Source organism: Arvicanthis niloticus, chromosome 30 (assembly GCF_011762505.2).
Source record: "Arvicanthis niloticus isolate mArvNil1 chromosome 30, mArvNil1.pat.X, whole genome shotgun sequence".
In the NCBI taxonomy this organism is placed as follows: domain Eukaryota; kingdom Metazoa; phylum Chordata; class Mammalia; order Rodentia; family Muridae; genus Arvicanthis; species Arvicanthis niloticus.
The window spans coordinates 16,718,796-16,740,387 of record NC_133438.1 but is presented as its reverse complement, the minus strand read 5'-3'; the positions used below and the strand labels follow the sequence as shown (position 1 = coordinate 16,740,387).

The window sequence follows — 21,592 nt, the reverse complement described above, 5'->3', positions numbered from 1 at the left end:
CATGGAGCTATGATGTATTCCTAAGATGGCTCAATTTAATATGATATTCTTTTTTCTTATTTATATATAGATTCTAAACAAATAGCAAGGAATATTATCTTTATTTGAAATTTTGATTGTAAAATTCTATGAGTCACCAACTGGTGTGCACTTGGCCAGTCTGAAAACATACAAGTAACATTATACAGACCTCCCCCCCCCCAAACACACATATATAATACCAATTAATGAAAAAAGAGGCCACAAATTAAAAATAAAAACCTGAAATGGTGGGTAGAAGGTACATGGAAGAATTTAGAGGAAATCAATGGATGTGTGAAGTGATACAATTATAATCTCAAAAATAAACCAAATAATTTTAAAATGATATAAATTCAAACAACCTACTGAAAGGAGAGCCTTGTTCCAAATACGGTATGGAGTGAACCTGCATCATTCAACTCCAAGTGAACTGAGTTTAGTGCTCAGGGAATGTGTCTGTACAATTGGTTCACATTCTATGACCACATCATGTGATTCCCAAAGGACCAGTAGGAAGTCTAAATCATTATTTCATGCTAAATACAAAAATTTGTTCAAGATGTTGCCTAAAAATTAAAAATAAAATTTTATAAATAAGAAAAGAAAAATATCTTTACTTGAACATATGCTTCAAGATAGATGACACACAAATGACCAACAGGCACATGAGATCAAAATTAAATATATGAGAGAGTTTTAAACTATTAGAATGACTGAGATCCAAAAACCAATGTCAACCATAAAGAACAGTGGAGTAAAAAATCTCATAAACATCAAATACTTTTGGCCAGTGTGTAAAATGTCATTGACAATTTGATAACAAGTGACAATTTCTTATAAATTTAAATATAGACCTGTCCTTTGAAATAAGGAAGTACTTATTTTATTTTATTCTTAAGTATTTCCAGAAGCTAAATTAAAATGACCATAACATGGCATATATAGACTTGCTTGTAGAAGCTAATCAGAGTCAAAAAACCACCTGAATATCCAACGAGAGGAGAATGGACTGAATGACCTTATTTACTTATGCAAAAGTATATTATCAGTCCTATAATGAGCAATTATTGGTGCATATAACATGGATAAATAAATCTTGAAATTTTTTGATGTGAGAAATGAAAACACAAATGAATAAGTACTATATGATTCTAGTGTTTTTGTTTGTTGGTTTGTTTTATGTTTACTGAAAGATAAACTGAATTAATATTCTAAGATCAGAAGATAGTTTTTCAGGAATCACGACCAATTGGAAAAAGACAAAATAAACATTTCTGGAGTGGTTATAACACCATATATCACATCCTTAAGGAGATGTGACACTTTGAGATAAGAAAAGTTCTCAGTCACCTCTTAAAGTATGAAGTCCAGTGTACTACAGACCTTATTTGTTTGGAAAACACACTCGAGCAAAAATGAAACTTTATGAAAAAAGGTGTTCCTTACCCCTTTTGGTCTGAAGAATCCATCAATACATGTCTCACAGTTGATCCCAGCCGTGTTGTGTGTGCAGTTGATGCACACACCCCCTCCGATGTACTTTCCATGTATGTTTAAACTTAGATTTCTGCTGGCAACAGCTTCATCATAATAGCATTCTTCTGCTTTTCCATGACAATTGCATGCTACAGTCAGAATAAAAAGCAGTAAGTACTGATTTCAGGCTTTAAATATATTTAAAACTATTTTATTATCCATATAGCATAGAAACATAAATCTATTAACAAGGCATTTGTACTTATTATATATATATATATATATATATATATATATATATATATATGCATATATATGTATATTTGTAATGGGATTTGAAATAATTAAAATCTATAAATTGAACTGAGTAGTGAAATGCCAATAGTTCACTGGTTTTTCAAATATAATTACAATTCCATATAGTTTAACCTACAATCTATTATGACAGATAAGTTATTGAACAAACCACTCAATTATTAACAACAACATAATCTATGATGGATAATGCCCATAGGTGACCCTCTGTACTACATGCTGTGGGCAAATGGACAGGGAAGTGTTAATATATTCTTTTTGTCATAATTAATAACACATAAAACTTTTCAAGGGGCCAGATTCTCTGATAGTCATTCTATATTTGATATTATTGGTTTCATTTACAATTCAACTCTCTTCATACATCACTAAACCAAGCCAGAGAAAGTGATTTCACATACAAGGTATCCTTGTCTCTATTGGACACTGTTTTGGAATTACATTCAGGAGTTTGCGTTCTAAACATTGCTACAGTCCTCCCAGATCCTTCCCAGACAATGAGACAAATGCATGATAGGTTGTAGAGAGAATATCTTGTGCACTGTATGGAACTATCACCTGTCCAAAAAAAGCTGATGGCCTATTAGCAAAAGGCAGGAAGTAATAATAGGTGGGAGTTCCAGTACAGAGATAAGAATGCTGGGAGAGAATAAAGAGTGGGAGATTCACCTAGACTCTGAGGAAGACAAACACATTTAACTGAGGAGAGGTAAGCACCATTTGGCACACACAGAATAAAATAACTGGATTATGTAAGTTATGAGCTAGTTGGTGAGGGAGCCACAGCTTAAGTCTCAGAGTCATTATTTGAGAACTGGGCACAGGTAGAAAAGCCCGTTACAGCAGGTGTCAAGAAATCGGGACAGAATGAGATCCTGAGGTAGTGTGGATCGGATGAATTTGCCTTGGGTTAGCAGTCATGTGATATGAGTAATGTCTTCATATGTGATGTTTCCTTATAAACATGTGACAGTCAGTAGTTATTAGTAGATGGAGGTGTCTAAAAACATCAGTTGGTCAGATGAGATGATGGATATAAAACTATAGCCATAACACCATGACCATAACACCATGACCATAACACCATCACTGTAACACCATCACCATAATGCCTTTTTAATGCATGTGATCAACTTATCCTGCTCCTTTTCCTCTTTGTCTTTTCATGTTGTATTATAGGAATTCTAGACAGTGCAAGCGGGGAGAAGGGTAACTTTTCCCAAAAAAGGCTGTGTAAAGCTATGGTATGTATGTGAAATTTTTATGAGGGTAAGAATCAGGGAAAGCTATTGTGAAGTCTCCAAAAGATTTGGTTCTGTGTTCTTTCATTGATTTGTACTTGTGTATTAGAAGGTGCACGTGCATGTGCACACACACACACACACAGTGTGCATATATATACACAGCTGTTTTATGTATGTATATTTTCTGAACTGTCTGGCCTTACTAATAACAGCAGTTCTTAGCATATCACTTGAGTATCACCTAAGGCTACAAAGATCAGAGGAGGTATGTGTCAGTACCCTGCTAATGGACAGTTACAGGTTGTTATAAGGTTTGTCCTTAAACAGCAGTGCATACATACTGAAGTCAAGTGGTACGGCTGAGAGTTAGGATCCGGTTTATGAACCTAAACTCTTTCCTGTGTTAAGGAGAGGTTTTGAGGAGTAATTTCAAATTTAGTGCCATTTTATGACTTACTTCTTTCATTTGTTTTGTAAATGCAAAATACTTAAAAAAGGAATCCTGGAGAGATATTCTTCAAGAAATAAATTAGTAAAAGCAATTAAAAATAATACAAAGGGAGTCAGAATGTGCACATATATGATACCACCTTTGGGTTAAATTTATGAAAGTATAATTTTTTTAGACTAAGGTTATGTCAACTTGAATTATAATAAACTGAAAAATGGGCATACTAAAATGTTATATTATCTCCACCCATAGTCATGGAGTGAAAGCCATGCCCCATAACCTCACCAACACTGTATTTTATCATGCTTTTAATACCATTATTAGACACAGTAAACATACACATATTAGTTAGAAGGATGAATACAAACACTGACAAATCAAACAATATTTCCATTGTCTTAATTGGTGTGTTAGTATCCTTTTTTTGTCTAAATTATGAATGCCATCAAAGACATAAAACTGCTTTGGTTTTTGCTCATAACAGCATTATTGGTTTTCTTACTGCCATGTAAGATTTTCCAATATAGTAAGAATGATATCTCCTTGTCATGGCTGTTGAAAAAAAATTTTCCAGCCTGCTGACTTTCAATTTAAAATATAATAATTTTATTATATTTGTAGAGTTTTGAGCTTTATTTCAGGGCCTACACAGAAATAAACATGAGCCTGTGTGCATTAAAAATTACTTTATGGGTTTAGGAAAATTCACACAAATATTTAAACATCCTCTTTAAAAAATATATTGTAAGGAACAGTGCACATTTCTGCTGTCAGTGTAGATGGACGTATGATATAATACTGAATTTTTATCAACCCAATTATTAGAATGGATGTTGAGTTGTAGAATGGGAGCTAATGTTTGATGTTGGAATGGCAGTCCTCACCCTGTAACCAGGACCCTCCATCTGTATATCAACACCAATGGCACTGTACCAGAAAGGGGTATCTGGCTTCAGAGGATGAGGATGGTGTCTTCTCTCAGTGAGCCATTTTCTACTCTGCCATCAGCAACTTTCTACCCCCACAGAAAATCCTTAAAATGTCTTAGTAACACAATGAAAATTTGTAACTTTTTAGAGATACATCTTACTTTAAATAAGCTAGATCAGTAAAAATCCAAATTAAACTCAAATTAATTAGTGATTATGTTTTGTACAGAGAGGGTTTTCCTATCACATGAGACTTTCCTAAATCTTAAACTTGGAAAAGAGAAATTTCATGTTAAGAAATGGATACATTTTCAATGGTGAGATGCTTAGCTAGGCTTATGATTAAGATATCCACCATTAATTTCTGGTTTTTGAAAATCCTTAGTCTTCAGACTATGGAAATGTACCCCCTCCACCCTACAAATAAAGGACATAAAATCCCTAATATTTCAAAATTATCTAAGAACAGATGCCCGAGAGCAAAGAGTGGCCTTCCAGTGGTGTTGAGCATTCAGTGGCAGCTAAGCCTCTATGCATGTCCACTAATGATAGAAACAGGTAGAAACAGATAGAAGTATATCAAAGAATAAACAGTGTATGTGAAGAAAGGAAAGACATTCAAAATACAGATAACATGTGTAGCCCCATAAATCTCAAACAAGGTGTGATTTATGGTTGAAAAATATTTTATTCAATTGTCTCAAAGTCTCATCATGTCCAATATATGATCCATGATAAACATAAACAAAAACAGTTTATACTCAATTGTTGTACACGACACATAGGACTTGTGTTTCTTATTTGATAGTAAGCCTGCCATACTTCTTGAACTTAAAGTATATATGGTTTGGGCTGACTCACTGAAATATTAATACTGAATTCAGCTGAATTTGGCTTCCTGTAAGTATGTCTACAGTTCTGCAGAGGTCTCTGTTTGGGTCTATTCTTGGCCCAAGAAAATGTATAGATACAGAACTTTCTAGAATTTAGGTCACCAGGGTAGGCTACATCACCAAATTAGGACATAAACATTGGAGGTACGCATTTTAGTCAGTTCCCTCAGAAGAAGACAGACACATTCCTTTTATCTCCAAGATGATGATTTAAAGTATGAACTCTGGTTGGCACGTCATTCACTATTTATTATTTCTGTCTTATCTTTTAGTGTCCATTGTCCATCAAATGTTACAGCATAAATTGTGCTAATAATCACCACAGGTGATTGTGAGCAGTTCTATCTTGGTGTTGTTATGAAGAATCTATATCTAGGAGCATTTTGACTATTAATAATCAGTATGCCAAAACCATATTTCCCTCCCACATTATCAAAACACTCTTCAGCGCAGACAATACATGGAATCAATCTAATGACTATTTACCACTCTAGCTGCAGTGTGAACCTGGGAGAGTGGGGCCTAGTTAAAGTCTCATGCTGACTTACTCAGTGCATCAGAAAACGTATATTCTGATGGTAAAGAACAGTCACATGAGGACAAGTATAAGCCTCACATGGCAAAAACTTGTTCTTCCATAGAGGCACATGAATAAAAATAGCTGAAGTAAACTCACTCCTCTCCACTGTGCCTGGTAGGAGCATGAAACTATATTGCACATGAAGCAATTCTATGTTTTGAAGAAACTGAGGCCACAAGGTTCTTGTCTTGTTTTTTTAGTCTTTTCTCACAAGCACTCAGAATTCTCACATGACTCCATTTCCAGACTATGTTCTGACAATATCTATTTAACAAATGTGGAGTAGATGCACAATGGAATATTATTAAGACAAAAGATGGAACATTCCAGTTGCCATCAAATGAACGAAACTGGGTTACATTATGTTAAGTGTAATAAACCAGGCACCAAAAGACAAATACAATATGGCCTCACTTATATGTTTAGTCTAATAAACATAGGTGCATAATATTTGAGAGTGTTGATTATTAAAAGTGGGCAAAGGGGTGGGAGAGGGAGAAGGCCAAAGGTTGTTTACTGCTTCCTAACTTACTGTTAAATAGAATAGTTTCCGTAATCTCATTTATAGGGCTGTAATGTATTATCCAAAATGATAATTAATATACTGCCTAGTCCACAGAAGAATGGGTTTCGATAGCATTACCAATGAGACAGGATAGTGTTTTAAGGTTTTAGCAGCATGCAAACATGTATATATAATTAACACATGGGACCCCATAAATCCATACAATTTAAAATGTCAATTTAAAGAGGGATACTCATGTCCACAAAGCTTCATGCCCTGACATCCTTGTCACCTTACATTATCTTTCCCAGATATTGCTCATCAGCACTGTACATCCTAAGTGTGATTAATGAGTCCTTTCATTTTTGGTTAATAGACTGGCTCTAGCATGAAGACAATCCCTCACCTTTGACTGGACTCTATTAGCTGATGAGTGTTTAAAGGCTACTGGGTGGGTTGTAAGTGATTACTTGGACCTAAAATGCTAATACAGATTGAAGACCATTTCACAAGTTTCTGTGCTTAGAAGGCAAATACATAGACTCTAAGTTTCACAGATTACTCATTTCCATTTCTATGTAACTATGTGGGTATTGGGTGTTTGTGTTTCTGTTATACTCATAGAAACACAAAAGATGTTGTGTTCCTGTCTATGTGTGTGTTTGCATGCTTTTGTGTTTGTGTCTTTGTGTGTAATTCTACATGTATTTGTGAGTGGTTGTGTATGTTCATGTGTATATCTTTGTGTTTCTTTGTATTTCTCTGTGTTTCTATGTATTTTGTGTCTTTGTATGTTTTTGAGTGTTTGTATGTTTATGTATGTGCTTGTGTATCTTTTTTGTGAGTTTTCATGTTTGTGTGTATGTTTCTATGCATATTTGTTTTTGATGTGTGTGTGTGTGATCATTGTATGTTTTTTTATTGTACATTTTACATGTGGTTTTGTGGTTTTGTGTCTACATATGTTTGAATGTTCATGTCACTGTTTTATGCTATAGTACTGAGTGTTTCTGATGACAAAAAGCATACAAGGTTTTTACTGTATTTCCAATAATCCTTATATTTATAATAAATTAATATGCATTGAGCAAGTATTTAGCAAATTAGGATGAAAATCCAAAAAAGCCGAGAAAGTTAAGATAGTTAGGTTGTGAATTTTCTAGCTCTGGCCTTGGCTAAAACATATAACTGAAATAGAAGATTGCCTAATTAATGGTAGCTCACAGTGATGTCCCTAGTGTCCCTAGCCAAACAGAATGATAGGGCTGTCTTCTTATGTCAGGAACACACCTTCACACTCAGTCTTGGTCAGGAAGGTCCCAGCTCTCCAGGGTTTCTGATGGAATCCGGGGCAGCACCTGTCACAGCTCTCCCCACAGGTGTTATGTTCACACTCACAGCGTGATTTCTAGCCGCAAAAGGAGAGGAATAGGTTTTGAGTGTTGTACAGAACCACAGAAGAGAGGTTGTCCCTAAAAGGTGGGTGTAGAATGTGACAATTGGATTCAAAAGTTCTCGATTGTGCACTAAAATATAAAATTTTGCTCAGTATGTTCAGGAGACAGTGGCAGTACTTGTGTGACTACATATGTCCTGCACCAGTGTGGGCTGGTCCCTGCCATAGCTGGAATCCCTGAGTTTATATTCTAAAAAGAGCAGGGAAGCCCAGGTGAAAACTGACTTCTCATTCTCTGACCCTTTGAGCCTTTATTTTCTGGAGCACATATCTACTGCGAGGAGGCTTTCTTCAAATCTCATTAACAGTCTCAGAAGTGACAAAACAAGTTTCGTCTCCACTGTGTATCTAGGTACTTAGGAAAAGTGGGAGTTTAGAATCTCTGTCCTTAAGGAAACTATGTGCCCCTGTGTTCTAACACCTATTCACAGCCCTTCCAAGGCTGCATTTTGTGCTCTCAATACTCCATGATTGTGAACTCTACTTCCTTCCATCTTGGAACCATTAATTGAGTTATTTTTGCTTATTTCCTTTTGTCCCTGGGCCTTAAATAGGCTGACTAACTTTGTGAAATAACAGATAGATAATCCGATAGCAAAATCTATTCTGATACATTACCATAAGTTAGCTATGGAGGACCACGAGACTCAAGATGAGGTTGTTACTCTATCCAGGGTGTTCCCAAATCCCATCTCCACCCAACCTAAAAGAGAGGACTTCTGCCCCTAGACCAAGCAGAGAGGGGCCACTCAGAACCTCCTCTGTCTGGCGATCTGAATTCTTGCTTAGGCTGCAAGGCTAAGCACTGCAAGGGAATATAAATAAAAGCTAAAAATATGTTTCTGGGTTCCCTGAGGGACAAGCCTGACTGCATAGGGGTTGATGTCAAAAGTATCACCTCTCCAGGAAAAAGACATTGGGATAGGTATGGCCCTCATGCATCACTGGACAATGACAGGAGGACTGGAGACATTACAAGGTCCCCTGTAATTACTGGAGGTCAGGCCTCTATCCCTGCCTTGGCAAGATTAGAATCACCACAGCCCTTCTATACTTGGAGAAGGGAGGAGATGTCAGGGGCAGCCCTGCTTATATACTGAAGGCCTAAAATCAGTCATAAGCCTAAAATCAGCACTAGGCCTGACACACATGCCTGCTAACACAAAGTCTTGGGACTCTGTGGAAAAACACTGAAACAGATGGCTATAAGCTATTCTAAACAGGCAGCTTTTGTGGAAATCTACCAGCCTGAGTAGTCATAGACCTTGTAAATAGGCAGTCGTGGTGGATAGTACCAACTTAGATAAGGACAAGTGAATCATAGGCAGAGTCATAGTGACCAGTCCCCTAAACTTTTACCCAGCTGATACTCTGTTCTAAAAAATATTTGTACTCCCCCTGAACACCTATGCTCCTGTGTCATCCCCTTTCCCACATCCTGCATTTTTGTGTTTATAACCCCTGTGTTAAAAAGTAAAAATTATGATTTGATAATAAAAAAAAATACTTCAAAAACACTGTTCACCAGTGACGCTGATAGATAACAAAGGTGACACAGAACAAGCTACACTGCAACCTAGTCCAGGAAAATCAGCACAGTCTTTCATCTTCCTAGAAGATAACAGTACACAAGTCATTAATCAGAAAACTAGCTTTGAGTATAATGTTACTTGTAGTATAGTTTAATAGATGGGAAGAAACCAGCAAGGCCTTATAGACATCCACTCATTTTCCAATTCAATATCTCTTCCATATGCTACACAGTTGATGATTTTGAATTTCACCAGTTTGTTTATGACAAGAGAAAAACACACATTCATTTGTCTTCTTGAAGTTATGTTCACTCAATACATTCATTGTCATTAATGAAAAATTCTACACGAAAGCCTTCAAGCTTGTTCCAGCTTGACAGTCGCAATGCTTGAATATTCTCCACCTGGTTTCTTATTTTCCCTTCCCACGTCAGCTTGCTGTCACTGGGACACCTATATGCTTACCTCTGCACAGAATTTTTATTTCTTTGCATGATTTTTTTGATTAAAAATGTTAAAGGACTGGACAGTTGGATTGATGGCAGCCATTCTCAAAAAGCTACATTATGCACCAGGCTGTCATAGCTAAAAAGACTTCAAAATAGATACCACTTTGGAACCTTTATGGGAAAAGAAAACTAATCTATTTCCTGATGTAGTGACAGTTGGATTCAAAGTCTATCATCTTAACTGCCAGCTCTATTTCACCCTGGCAAGGCTTCCTGTTAAAGAGTCTAAGTGGGGACCTGACACCCATTCACAACGTTTCCTTTCAGTAAAGCCTCTCGGAAGTATTTTACAGGGTGGCATTTCATTTTCCTAAGCATCCTATAAATATACATACATTTGTTGCAGGATCAAGCGGACAAGCCCGGGCATGACCATAACAGATGCACATCCCGCCAACCGAAATATCCTTGACAGAATAGTAATACTGGGAAAAAAGTGAGAAGGAAATATTGTTAGCATTGCTGAAAGGGGAGAACAGGAAGACTAGGAAAAGGAGCAGGGCAGTCAGTTAAAGTGTCACATTTTGCTTTCAGACTTTTTAAAAAGCAGTCTGTGTATAGTGTATAGGTAACTGCTATCTATATACTAAAGAAGGGTGTCAATTTATGCTAATACCCATCTCAGGATTTCTCTCTCATGGGCATTACGGTGTCCAGGCCAGAAACCCACTGCTACAGAATTTTTCACCTTAGGGCTGTGGACAGTAGTTCTTCACAAAGTTGTTTTACACAACTTCTCAAAAAACAAACAAACAACCCCCACAAAAAACAACCTCTTTAGTTGTGATTGTGGGAAACCCAAGTATTTATGAGCCAGAATGTCCTATTTTACTTGATAAATTTAAAATGGAACAATACCTTTAAGGGAAACCTGGTAACCATATAATTCTTATCCAGAGTCACAAGAAATTTGGAAGGAAAAGAGGGCAATGTGAGACTTTGATGTATTGAGAACTTGCCTTTTTGTTATGTGAAAATGGTCTTACCACCACTTTCCTATCTGAAATTAACACAGAGCCACAGTCATAGTCGTTTAAACTATCAGTTATTTTTAAAATACAGTTCATAATTATAGAGCTGGACTAAACTGAAATTTTAATTAATGTGGATAACATTTTATAAGCACTAGAGTTTTTTTACTTTCCCACTTAGTATCCAAATAACCATCTCAGTGAAAGAAAGTCCTATTAGTACAAAAATATACAAAAAGATAAGGCAGCATTAGCAAAAGTAAAGGAAAACTCATGTATCTGAGTTTCCTAACTGAAATCATTTATTATTTTATATATTTATTTTTTAATCTTCCCTTTGTTTTGTTATATACGTATAATATCCTGTAAAATATTTTTTGTATCTTAGGTTACTTGTTATACCTATACATTGAACTAATGGAGCATGTTGAGAAATTTGGGTAACTTAAAAAAAAAAAATCTCTTTACTTAATTGCATGATTTAATAATATAGGTACAAATTTTCTCGAGAGTATTATTGGAAAATGCCTTTAAAATTAGAAAATTTATTTTAAGTATAAGCACGCATTGCTTTGCTTTTTATGTATGACAAGTTGGAATGGAATATTCTATTTTATATATTTAAATTTGCATGTAGTATTCACTGAACTTGAGTACTTTTGGGAAACATATACATTTGTTGACTCAACTGTTCATGTCTGATGCCATTATAAATAATAAATGTTCAACACAACCCCCACTCAGGCCTACAAAAAAATGATAAAATGGAACAATAATTATTTTCATCGATTTTCCTTGATGTACTTGTCAAAGAAGAAGAAATTTTACAACAATATTGTTCAGACTTCTTCATGCTAAAAATAAAATTAAAGGATTTTTTCTCAATCTGTGAAGAATTCAAAGAGTATTATGAAATAATGATTGCTTCGGCATAAAGCAATTGACAATCTGGTGAACTATAATACAAAGTAAAATTGCTTCAAGTTTGGAAAATAAAAGGTACTTCAACATGTACCATATGTTGTGTGTAGATAATTAAGACTCCAGTAATAGTTATTCTGTGATGATGTAGAGGTTAAGCATGGGTAGGTTGAGCAGTGATGAGAGAGCAGGTGAAGAAGGTGGGAAACTCCCACTTGGCTTGCTGTGCCATCAGTAGGTTCTCTGGTGACAGAAGTCTGCTTGTCATATGATCTAGATCTAAGAGCTTTCCCTATGGGTTTAGTTTCACCTGATTGTGATTTTTGTCTGCAGTCTATGCCCTCCGGTTGTATAATACAATGGAGTTGCTGTCTTAGCATGACTGGGCCTTAGGATTCAAGGCTGACTTGAACAATTGTAATAGCGTGCTTATATGGGACCAGATCCCACACAAACTTATGGTTAAATTATAGAGCAAAGAGGGAGGAGTTGGGCAGAATCAAGATTAGGAATGACAAGCTGGACTGGTCATTCTTCTCATATTAAATTCACAAATTTCTGTTTATTTGGTACTAAAATCAAGCACTCCCTTAGTTTTGGTTGTCAAAGACCCGTTGAAAGGGTGCTTTAAACCCTTGTTTGCTTCTGTTAAGTGTATCTGTAAAGAAAGAAAACGTGTAGAATCATTCTTATCACTTTCCCCATGGCAGAGCTGTGTGTGTGTGTGTGTGTGTGTGTTGTATGGTTCATAATCAATAGAGTCATTGTTATTTTTCATTTGTTACCCTGGTCTTTGGACCAGCAATATTGACATCTCTGGAACTTTCTAGAATAGTCAACCTCAGTTCTGTTCTATACCTACTGAATTAGAATGTAGTTTCAGCAAGGACAACAGCTGTGTGTAATATATATATATATATATATATATATATATATATATATATATATATATTCTGTATTTCTTCATGTGGGTTATGGTAAAAGTATTTCAAAGGCTCTGTACTTAAACACTCAGCTGCTTGGAGCCAACTGTAAGAATACAGATCACCTAAAGTGACAGGAACTAATGTAGTTTCTTAAGATGATTATGAATGAGATACTATAGTGCTCGTTTTACAAAAGAGGAAATTAAAGTTGAAAAACGTTGGAAGGCTTGATAAATTCCATGTAATTAATAAGTCACAGAGCTTGGATTTGTACAAAGGAGGGTCTGCTAGGTTCTAAAGTCACTAATGATAAATGGTCCTACAAATCACTGGACGATTTCTCTCTCCATCCCTGACAGACTGTTAAGAAGATGGGCACGGGGCATGGTACCACTTAGGCTCCGATGTGATTCTCAGTACTTACTCTTCGTGTGACAATGGGGTCGATTTCTCTGGGGTCTTTGTGAGCGAACATCATCAAGTCGGCATTCAATGTGCGGATCCGCTGAAATCTCAGGCGAATATAGCGAGCGGAGGTGAATTCCAGGAGTTCGGGGGAGGGGTCATCAGCACTTGGTCTCCCATTGATCAAAGAAATGTGAATCTACATGAAGCAGAAAATGGTTTACAGACTTACTTTTCCTCCTGCGTTTGCCAAATTGCAGATGCAGGCTCGTGTTCACACATCCGAGTGGGGTAAAGCAACTGAGCCTTTCAATACATGAGCATGTAACAGTTTGTTCACTCCTTATACTAGATGCTGTACATATCTGTAATTGTATTCCTTTAAGCCATATCGTCATCTTGCCTCTCATAGCATTTCCAGAAATTAAGTGTTAAATCAACTATGATGTTCTCTACAAATTGGGTTCTCAATTATTTAAGAATCTGTTACATAGATTTTTCTTTTTTTAAATACTTGGCAAGAAAATGCTAGGCTGAATTTGAAAAACTAGGACACCCCCCCCCCCCCCACACACACACACAGTGCCTTGAAAATAAGTCTGATTTTGAAATCTTCTAATGACAAATGGGGAAATGTATTTCAGAGATGATATACAGAGCAAAAATGATAAATTTTGATGGAAACTAGATAAATCTTGGCTCTCAGACATTTCAATAGATTTGTTTTTTGTTATGATTTATTTATTTTTTAGTAATTGATAGACCAAGAAGACAAAGATTTACACAGGCTATTACATAGTGTAAGAAAAATAGATTGTCTGAAAATGTATTGAACCTGGATGTACTAGTAATATTTTTAAAACAAAAAATAACAGTACATTTGACATCAGAAAAAAATACAATTTGTCAGCCCATTTTCCAACTACTAATGGAACTTGCCCACATGCACACAAAGCTCATGTGGTTTCACAGGGCCACCTCAAGAGCAGATAGTTTTCTTTTTTCTTCATTTCCTTATTATTATTAGTTGTTTGAGAATTCCATACAATATATTTTGATCCTGTTGGTTCCTCCTCTCACTCTCGTCAGTTCTCTCTCCACTCTTTTCCCATCCAAGGTGTGTGTATGTGTGTGTATGTGTGTGTGTGTATGTGAGTGTGTGTGTGTGTGTGTGTGTGTGTATGCTTAAGTTTATCAAGTACAATGTGTGATATCCATTAACTCTTTCATGTCAGGCCTTCTATAAAGCATGCTCTATAGACCAGAGATTATAACCCTAAAAGAAAGTATCTCTCTCTCAGCAGCCTATCAACTTTCCTATAAAACAACAGACCATCTAACAGAGAAGAATAGATAAACTGTAGGTTCAAATAAAAAGAACTACCACAAACAAAGGAAGTAGGGTCCTTGGTACCTTTAAAAATGTTTTTAAATCAATAAGGAAAAGAAAGCCCAACAATTTACAATAAATTGGGACAAAAAGAGATATAAAACCATTATTTTTAAAAGCACAAATATAACCAGCTTATCAACAACTGAATCAATCCTATTATTTAAGGGGCTAGAGAGATGGTTCAGCAGTTCAGAGCACTGTCTGATCTTCTAGAAGTCCTGGATTCAGTTCCCAGCACCCACATGGCAGCCCACTGTGTCTGCATCTCTTGCTCCAGGGCTTCTGACACCTTCACATAGACAAGCATGTGGGCAAAACACAAATGAACATAGAATGAGAAAAAATTAAAAATTCTATCATTTATAATATGATAAATGTTAACTAAAATTATACTGATAAACTCTTTTTCCAATTTTTAGGTTGACAAGAACCCAATATTGGAAACACTCTTCGAGGACAAGGCTAGTTTTGTATGGTCACATCTCTTATTTTTATGAGTGTAAAGCTTACTGACAAACATCTCAAACATTGATTGGGCAATGCATTTCAGAACGAGAACATGTCAGGCTATTAATTTGCAATTTCTCTTTGTAGATAATATAGACATTGTTTACATATATATATATATATATATATATATATGAACTGAATATGTTCAGAAGATTAAAAGTTTCCATTGTTCATTCTCAGATGTATGTGCTGAATCTGATTTGGTGTGTTGGTACATGGAGGTGTGGAGGCCCTTTGGAGGTATTTAGAACATAAGGATGGTGTCCTGGTGATGGGGATTAAAATGAGAAGACTCCAGAATGCTAGCTTCTTTTGCACAAAGAAAGAATACAAGACCAGAATATGTGATCCAGGAAGAGAAGTCTCATAGTAATTGAACACTATGCTGACCTCTGACCTTAACCTGTCAGCTTCCGGAGATGGAAGAAATCTAGTTTTCCTCTTTAAAAGCCATGCAAAGGGAGATCTACCCGCTTGAATGCACATGGATATATTCTTTTTACCCTTTTTGGAATATAGTAAGAGAAAGAAAACAATTGGTCAGTGTGTGAGTGGTTCCACCAATCACATATCAACATACTGAGATACAGGGAACCATTAAAAATACTCCTAATAGTTCATTTTGCATCTTGTATAGATTGCATATTACTTATACATATTTCAATCAAATCAAACTGTAGAAAAATATTGATTGGGTAGTACGCTTTAAGCATACCACTTACAAATGAAGGCATGCACACACATGAACACACACACACACACACACACACACACACACACACACACACACGTGTGAAAGTAACTAGAGAATTAAGAATGGAGTGTTTGAACTCCAGTGGAGAAGAACTCAGTAAAGTCTGTGTATACACTGTAGAGTCTTGACTCAGGTCAGCCTGGAATCCTCATCTGCTTTGGAAGACAGTATATCATCTGTGTTAATTACATTTTTTGACAGGCAAGTCGATGATATGTATTTCCATCCCAGAATTCTACATTTAGATAACCCCTGAGAGCATTTTACAAACTGACTGCCAATAAACTACTTCAGACACTGGAAAAATACAGTGGAAAAACACTGCGAGGAGAAGAAACCAATTCTGATCACACACACACACACACACACACACACACCAGACTAGGCTGAAATTCATATTGAGTGAAAATACCAAACACTACAGTGAACTGAATCAAACTCTGACAGTTAGTGTTTAATCAGCTCATCAAATTGACACCCTGGAGGAAGACAGAATGCTCTAGAAAAATGCTGAATCCCACAACATTGAGTATCTTCTGCTGCTGGAGAGCTTGAGAATCATGTGCATTCTCAAATATTCCATGGTTCCTACATCCAGCCAAGTAGCCAAAAATGTGTTTTAAACTACATTGTTTCTTCTGTGCAAGGAGGGATCAATCAAATGTTTAAAGAAAGAGTAGATGAACCACAAAGTTGTTAAAAGTAGTCTGTCTTAAAGGTTAACATTAGTACCCTCCAAAGGTTACTCTGCTTCTTGAATGTGTGCCTGAATTTCTTTCTTGTCTTTCCTTGATTGCCCCATTCACAAACAGTCTGAAGTGAAAGGGGAACCTACTGAATCTGTTGGACTGTGGTTTCTGAGTATTCTTGATGGTTCCTTGACATCGATGGTATAGGGAACCATGTTGTGCTACATGTGGCATCAGTGAATTTCTCGCTCACACAAACATTTTGTTTGTTTGTTTTGTTTTTTAGTTTTTTTTATTGGATATTTTATTTACATTTCAGATGTTATCCCCTTTCCACATCCCCCCACCAACCAGGAACTCCCTTATCACATCCCCCCTCCTTGTGCTTCTATGATGATGTGCCTCCACCCACACTCCCACTTCCCCACCCTCGAATTCCCCCACACTGGGGCATCCAGCCTTCACTGGACCAAGGACTTCCTCTCCCACCTATGCTGGACAATGCCATCCTCCCCTACATATACAGCTGGAGCCATGGGTCCCTCCCTATGTGCTCAAAGGTTGGCAGTTTAGACCCTGGGAGCTCTGGTTGGTTGGTATTGTTGCTCTCCCCATGGGGCCGCAAACCCTTTCAGCTCCTTCAGTCTTCTCTTTAACTCCTCCATTGGGAATCCCATGATCAGTTCAATGGTTAGCTGTGAGCATCCACTTCTGTATTTCAGACTCTGACAGACCTCTAACGAGACAGCTATAACAGGCTCTTGTCAGCATGCTCTGCCTGGCATGCACCTCAGCTCTGTCTTTGGTGACTGCACAAGGGATGGATACCCAGGTAGAGCAGTCTCCAGAGGGCCCCTCCTTTAGTTCCTGTCCCACGCTTTGTCTCATATTTGCTCCCATGAGTATTTTGTTACTCCTTCTAAGAAGGACCAAAGCATCCACACTTTGCTTTTCCTTGTACATGAGCTTCATGTGGTCTGTGAGTTGTATTTAGGATATTGTGAGCTTTTGGGCTAATATCCACTTATCAGTGAGTGCATACCATGTGTGTTCTTTTGTGATTGGGTTACCTCACTCAGGATGATAGTTTCTAGTTAAATCCATTTGCCTCAGAATTTCTCAAATTAATTGTTTTTAATAGCTGAGTAATATTTCATTGTGTAAATGTACCACATTTTTTTTTTTTAATCCATTCCTTTGTCGAAGGACATCTGGGTTCTTTCCAGCTTCTGGCTCTTATAAATAAGGCTGCTATGAACATAGTGGAGCATATGTCCTTGTTATATGTTGAAGCATCTTCTGGGTATATGCCCAGGAGTAGTATAGCAGGTTCCTCAGGTAATGCTATGTCCAATTTTCTGAGGAATTGCCAGACTGATTTCCAGAGTGGTTATACCAGCTTGCAATCCCCACCAACAATGGAGGAGTGTTCCTCTTTCTCCACATCCTGGCCAGCATCTGTTATCACCTGAGATTTTGATCTTAGCCATTTTAAATAGTGTGAGGTAAAATCTCAGGGCTGTTTTGATTTGCATTTCCCTGATGAGTAAGGATGTTGAGCATTTCTTAAGGTGCTTCAAGTTTCCTCAGTTGAGAATTCTTAGTTTAGCTTTGTACCCCATTTTTAATAGGGTTATTTGGTTGTATGGAGTCTAATTTCTTGAGTTCTTTGTATATATTGGATATTAGTCCTTTATTGGATGTAGGATTGGCAAAAATCTTTTCCCCATCTGTGGTTGACATTTTGACCTATTGACAGTGTCCTTTGCCTTACAGAAGCTTTGCAATTCCATGAGGTCCCATTTGTCAATTCTTGATCTTAGAGCATAAGCCATTGGTGTTCTGTTCAGGAACTTTTCCCCTGTGCCTAGGTATTCAATGGTCTTCCCCTCTTTCTCTTCTATTAGTTTAAGTGTATCTGGTTTTATGTGAAGGTCCTGTATTCACTTGGACATCAGCTTTGTACAAGGAGATAAGAATGGATTTATTTGCATTCTTCTACATGCTGACCTCCAGTTGAACCAGCACCATTTGTTGAAAATGCTGTCCTTTTTCCACTGGACAGTTTTAGCTCCTTTGTCAAAGATCAAGTGACCATAGGTGGGTGGTCTATTCTATTCCATTGATCTTCCTGCCTGACTCTGTATCAATACCATGCAGTTTTTATCACTATTGCTCTGTAGTACAGTTTGAGGTCAGGGATGGTGATTCCCCAGAAGTTCTTTTATTGTTGAGAATAGTTCTCTCTATCCTGGTTTTTTTGTTATTCCAAATGAATTTGCAAATTGCTCTTTCTATCTCTATGAAGAATTGATTTGGAATTTTGACGGGAATTGCATAATCTGTAGATTGTTTTGTCAACATGGCCACTTTTACTATATTAATCCTGCCTATCCATGAGCATGGGAGATCTTTCTATCTTTTGCAATCTTCTTCGATTTCTTTCTTCAGAGACTTGAAGTTCTTGTCATACAGATCTTTCACTTGCTTGGTTAGATTCACACCAAGGTATTTTATATTATTTGTGACTATTGTGAAGGGTATCATTTCCCTAATTTTTTTCGCAGCCTACTTATCCTTCAAGTAGAGGAAGGCTACTGATTTGTTTGAGTTGATTTAATAACCAGCCCCTTTGCTGAAGCTGTTTATCAGGTTTAGGAGTTCTCTGGTAGAAGTTTTAGGGTCACTTAAGTATACTACCATATCATTTGCAAATAGTGAAATTTTGACTTCTTCCTTTCCTATTTTTATCCCTTTGACTTCCTTTTGTTGTCTAATTGCTCTGGCTAGGACTTCCAATACTATATTGAATAGCTAAGAAGAGAGTAGGCAGCCTTGTCTAGTGCCTGATTTTAGTGGGATTGCTTCAAGTTTCTCTCCATTTAGTTTGATGTTGGCTACTGGCTTGCTGTATATTGCTTTTACTATGTTTTGGTATGGGTTTGAATTCCTAATCTTTCCAAGACTTTTACCATGAAGGGATGTTGAATTTTGTCAAATGCTTTTTCAGCATCTAGTGAAATGATCATTTTTTTTCTTTGAGTTTGATTATATAGTGGTTCTTTGAGTTTGATTATATAGTGGATTACGTTGATGGTTTTCCAAATATTGAACCATCTCTGCATTCCTGGCATAAAGCCTACTTGATCATGATGGATGACTGTGTCGATGTGTTTTTGGATTCAGTTTGCAAAAATTTTCTTGAGTATTTTTGCATCAATATTCATAAGGGAGATTGGTCTGAAGTTTTTTTTCTTTGTTCCATCTTTGTGAGGTTTAGGTATGAGTATAATTGTGGCTTTATAGAACAATTGCATAGTATTCCTTCTGTTTCTATTTTGTGAAGTAGTTTGAAGAGTATTGGTATTAGGTCTTCTTAAAAGGTCTGATAAATTTCTGCACTAAAATCATCTGGTCTGGGCTTTTTTTTTTTTTTTGGTGGGGAGACTGTTAATGACTGCTGCTATTTCTTTAGGGGTTATGGGACTGTTTAGATGATTTATCTGCTCCTGATTTAATTTTGGTACTTGGTATCTGTCTAGAAAATTTTCCACTTCATTCAGATTTCTAGTTTTGTTTAGTATAGGCTTTTGTAGTAGGATCTGATGATTTTTTGAATTTCTTCAGTTTCTGTTGTTATGTCTCCCTTTTCAGTTCTGATTTTATTAATTTGAATACTGTCTCTGTACCCTCTTGTTAATCTGGCTAGGAGTTTAGCTATCTTGTTTATTCTCTCAAAGAACCAGCTCCTGCTTTTGTTGATCCTTTGTTTAGTTCTTTCTGTTCTTTCTGTTTCTACTTGGTTGATTTTAAACCCTGAATTTGATTATTTCCTGCCATCTACTCCTTTTGGGTGTATTTGCTTTTTTTGTTGTTATAGAGTTTTCAGGTGTACTGTCAAGTTGTTAGTGTATCCTCTTTCCAGTTTCTTTTTGTAGGCACTTAGAGCTATGAGTTTTCCTTTTAGCACTGATTTCATGGAGTCCCACAAGTTTTGGTATGATGTGTCCTCATTTTCATTAAATTCTAAAAAGTCTTTTATTTCTTTCATTATTTCTTCCTTGACCAAGTCATCATTGAGTAGAACATTGTTCAGTTTCAACATGTATGTGGGATTTCCATTGTTTTGTCATTATTAAAGACCAGCCTTAGTCAATGGTGATCTGATAGGATTCAAGGTATTATTTTGATGTCTTTTTTTTTTTTTTTAAATCCATTGAGGCCTGTTTTCAATTATATGGTCTATTTTGGAGAAAGCACCATGAGGTGCTGAGAAAAATGTGTATTCTTTTGTTTTAGGACGAAATGTTCTATGGATATCTGTTAAATCCATTTGGTTCATAACTTCTGTTAATTTCATTGTGTCTCTGTTTAGTTTCTGATTCCATGATCTGTCCATTGCTGAGATTGGGGTCTGTATGATATCAATCCAGGATCTTCTGGCTTGTATAGTCTTTGGTGAGAAGTCTGTGTAATTCTTATAGGTCTGCCTCTATATGTTACTTTACCTTTTTCCCTTACTGCTTTTAGTATTTTTCTTTGTTTTGTGAATTTTTGTTTGACTATTATGTGACGGGAGAAATTTCTCTTATGGTCTAGTTTATTTGGAGTTCTGTAGGCCTCTTTTATGTTATGGGCATCTCTTTCTTTAGGTTAGGGAAGTTTTCTTTCATCATTTTGTTGAAGATATTTACTGGCCCTTTAAGTTGGGAATCTTCACTCTCATCTATATCTATTATCCTTAGGTTTGGTCTTCTCATTGTGTCCTGGATTTCCTGGATGTTTTGGGTTAGGAGCTTTTTGCATTTTGCATTTTCTTTGACAGTTGTGTCAATGTTTTCCATGGTATCTTCTGCACATGAGATTTTCTCTTCTATCTCTTGTATTCTGTTAATGATGCTTGTGTCTATGACTCCTGATCTCTTTTCTATGTTTTCTATCTTCAGGGTAGTCTCTCTTTGAGATTTCCTTATTGTTTCTACTTCCATTTTTAGATCCTGGATGATTTTGTTTAATTCCTTCACCTGTTTGTTTGTGCTTTCTTGCAATTCTTTAAGGGGTTTTTGTGTTTCCTCTTTAAGGGCTCCTACTTGTTTACCAGTGTTCCTGTAT

The 21,592-nt window shown here is 36.4% G+C and overlaps 1 protein-coding gene across 2 annotated transcripts in view; it reads right to left on the bottom strand.

Annotated features, from left to right (window-relative positions):
- Lama2 (laminin subunit alpha 2) overlaps positions 1–21,592 on the bottom strand; it is a 572,138-nt gene that overhangs the window by 329,261 nt on the left and 221,285 nt on the right. For both annotated transcript variants that reach the window (XM_076927972.1, XM_076927973.1), the window contains exons 5-8: positions 13,154–13,333; positions 10,247–10,336; positions 7,705–7,822; positions 1,468–1,646 (exon numbers count right to left, since the gene is read on the bottom strand). In XM_076927972.1, coding sequence (XP_076784087.1) covers positions 1,468–1,646; positions 7,705–7,822; positions 10,247–10,336; positions 13,154–13,333 — 567 coding nt within the window. The remainder of the gene's footprint in view (positions 1–1,467; positions 1,647–7,704; positions 7,823–10,246; positions 10,337–13,153; positions 13,334–21,592) is intronic.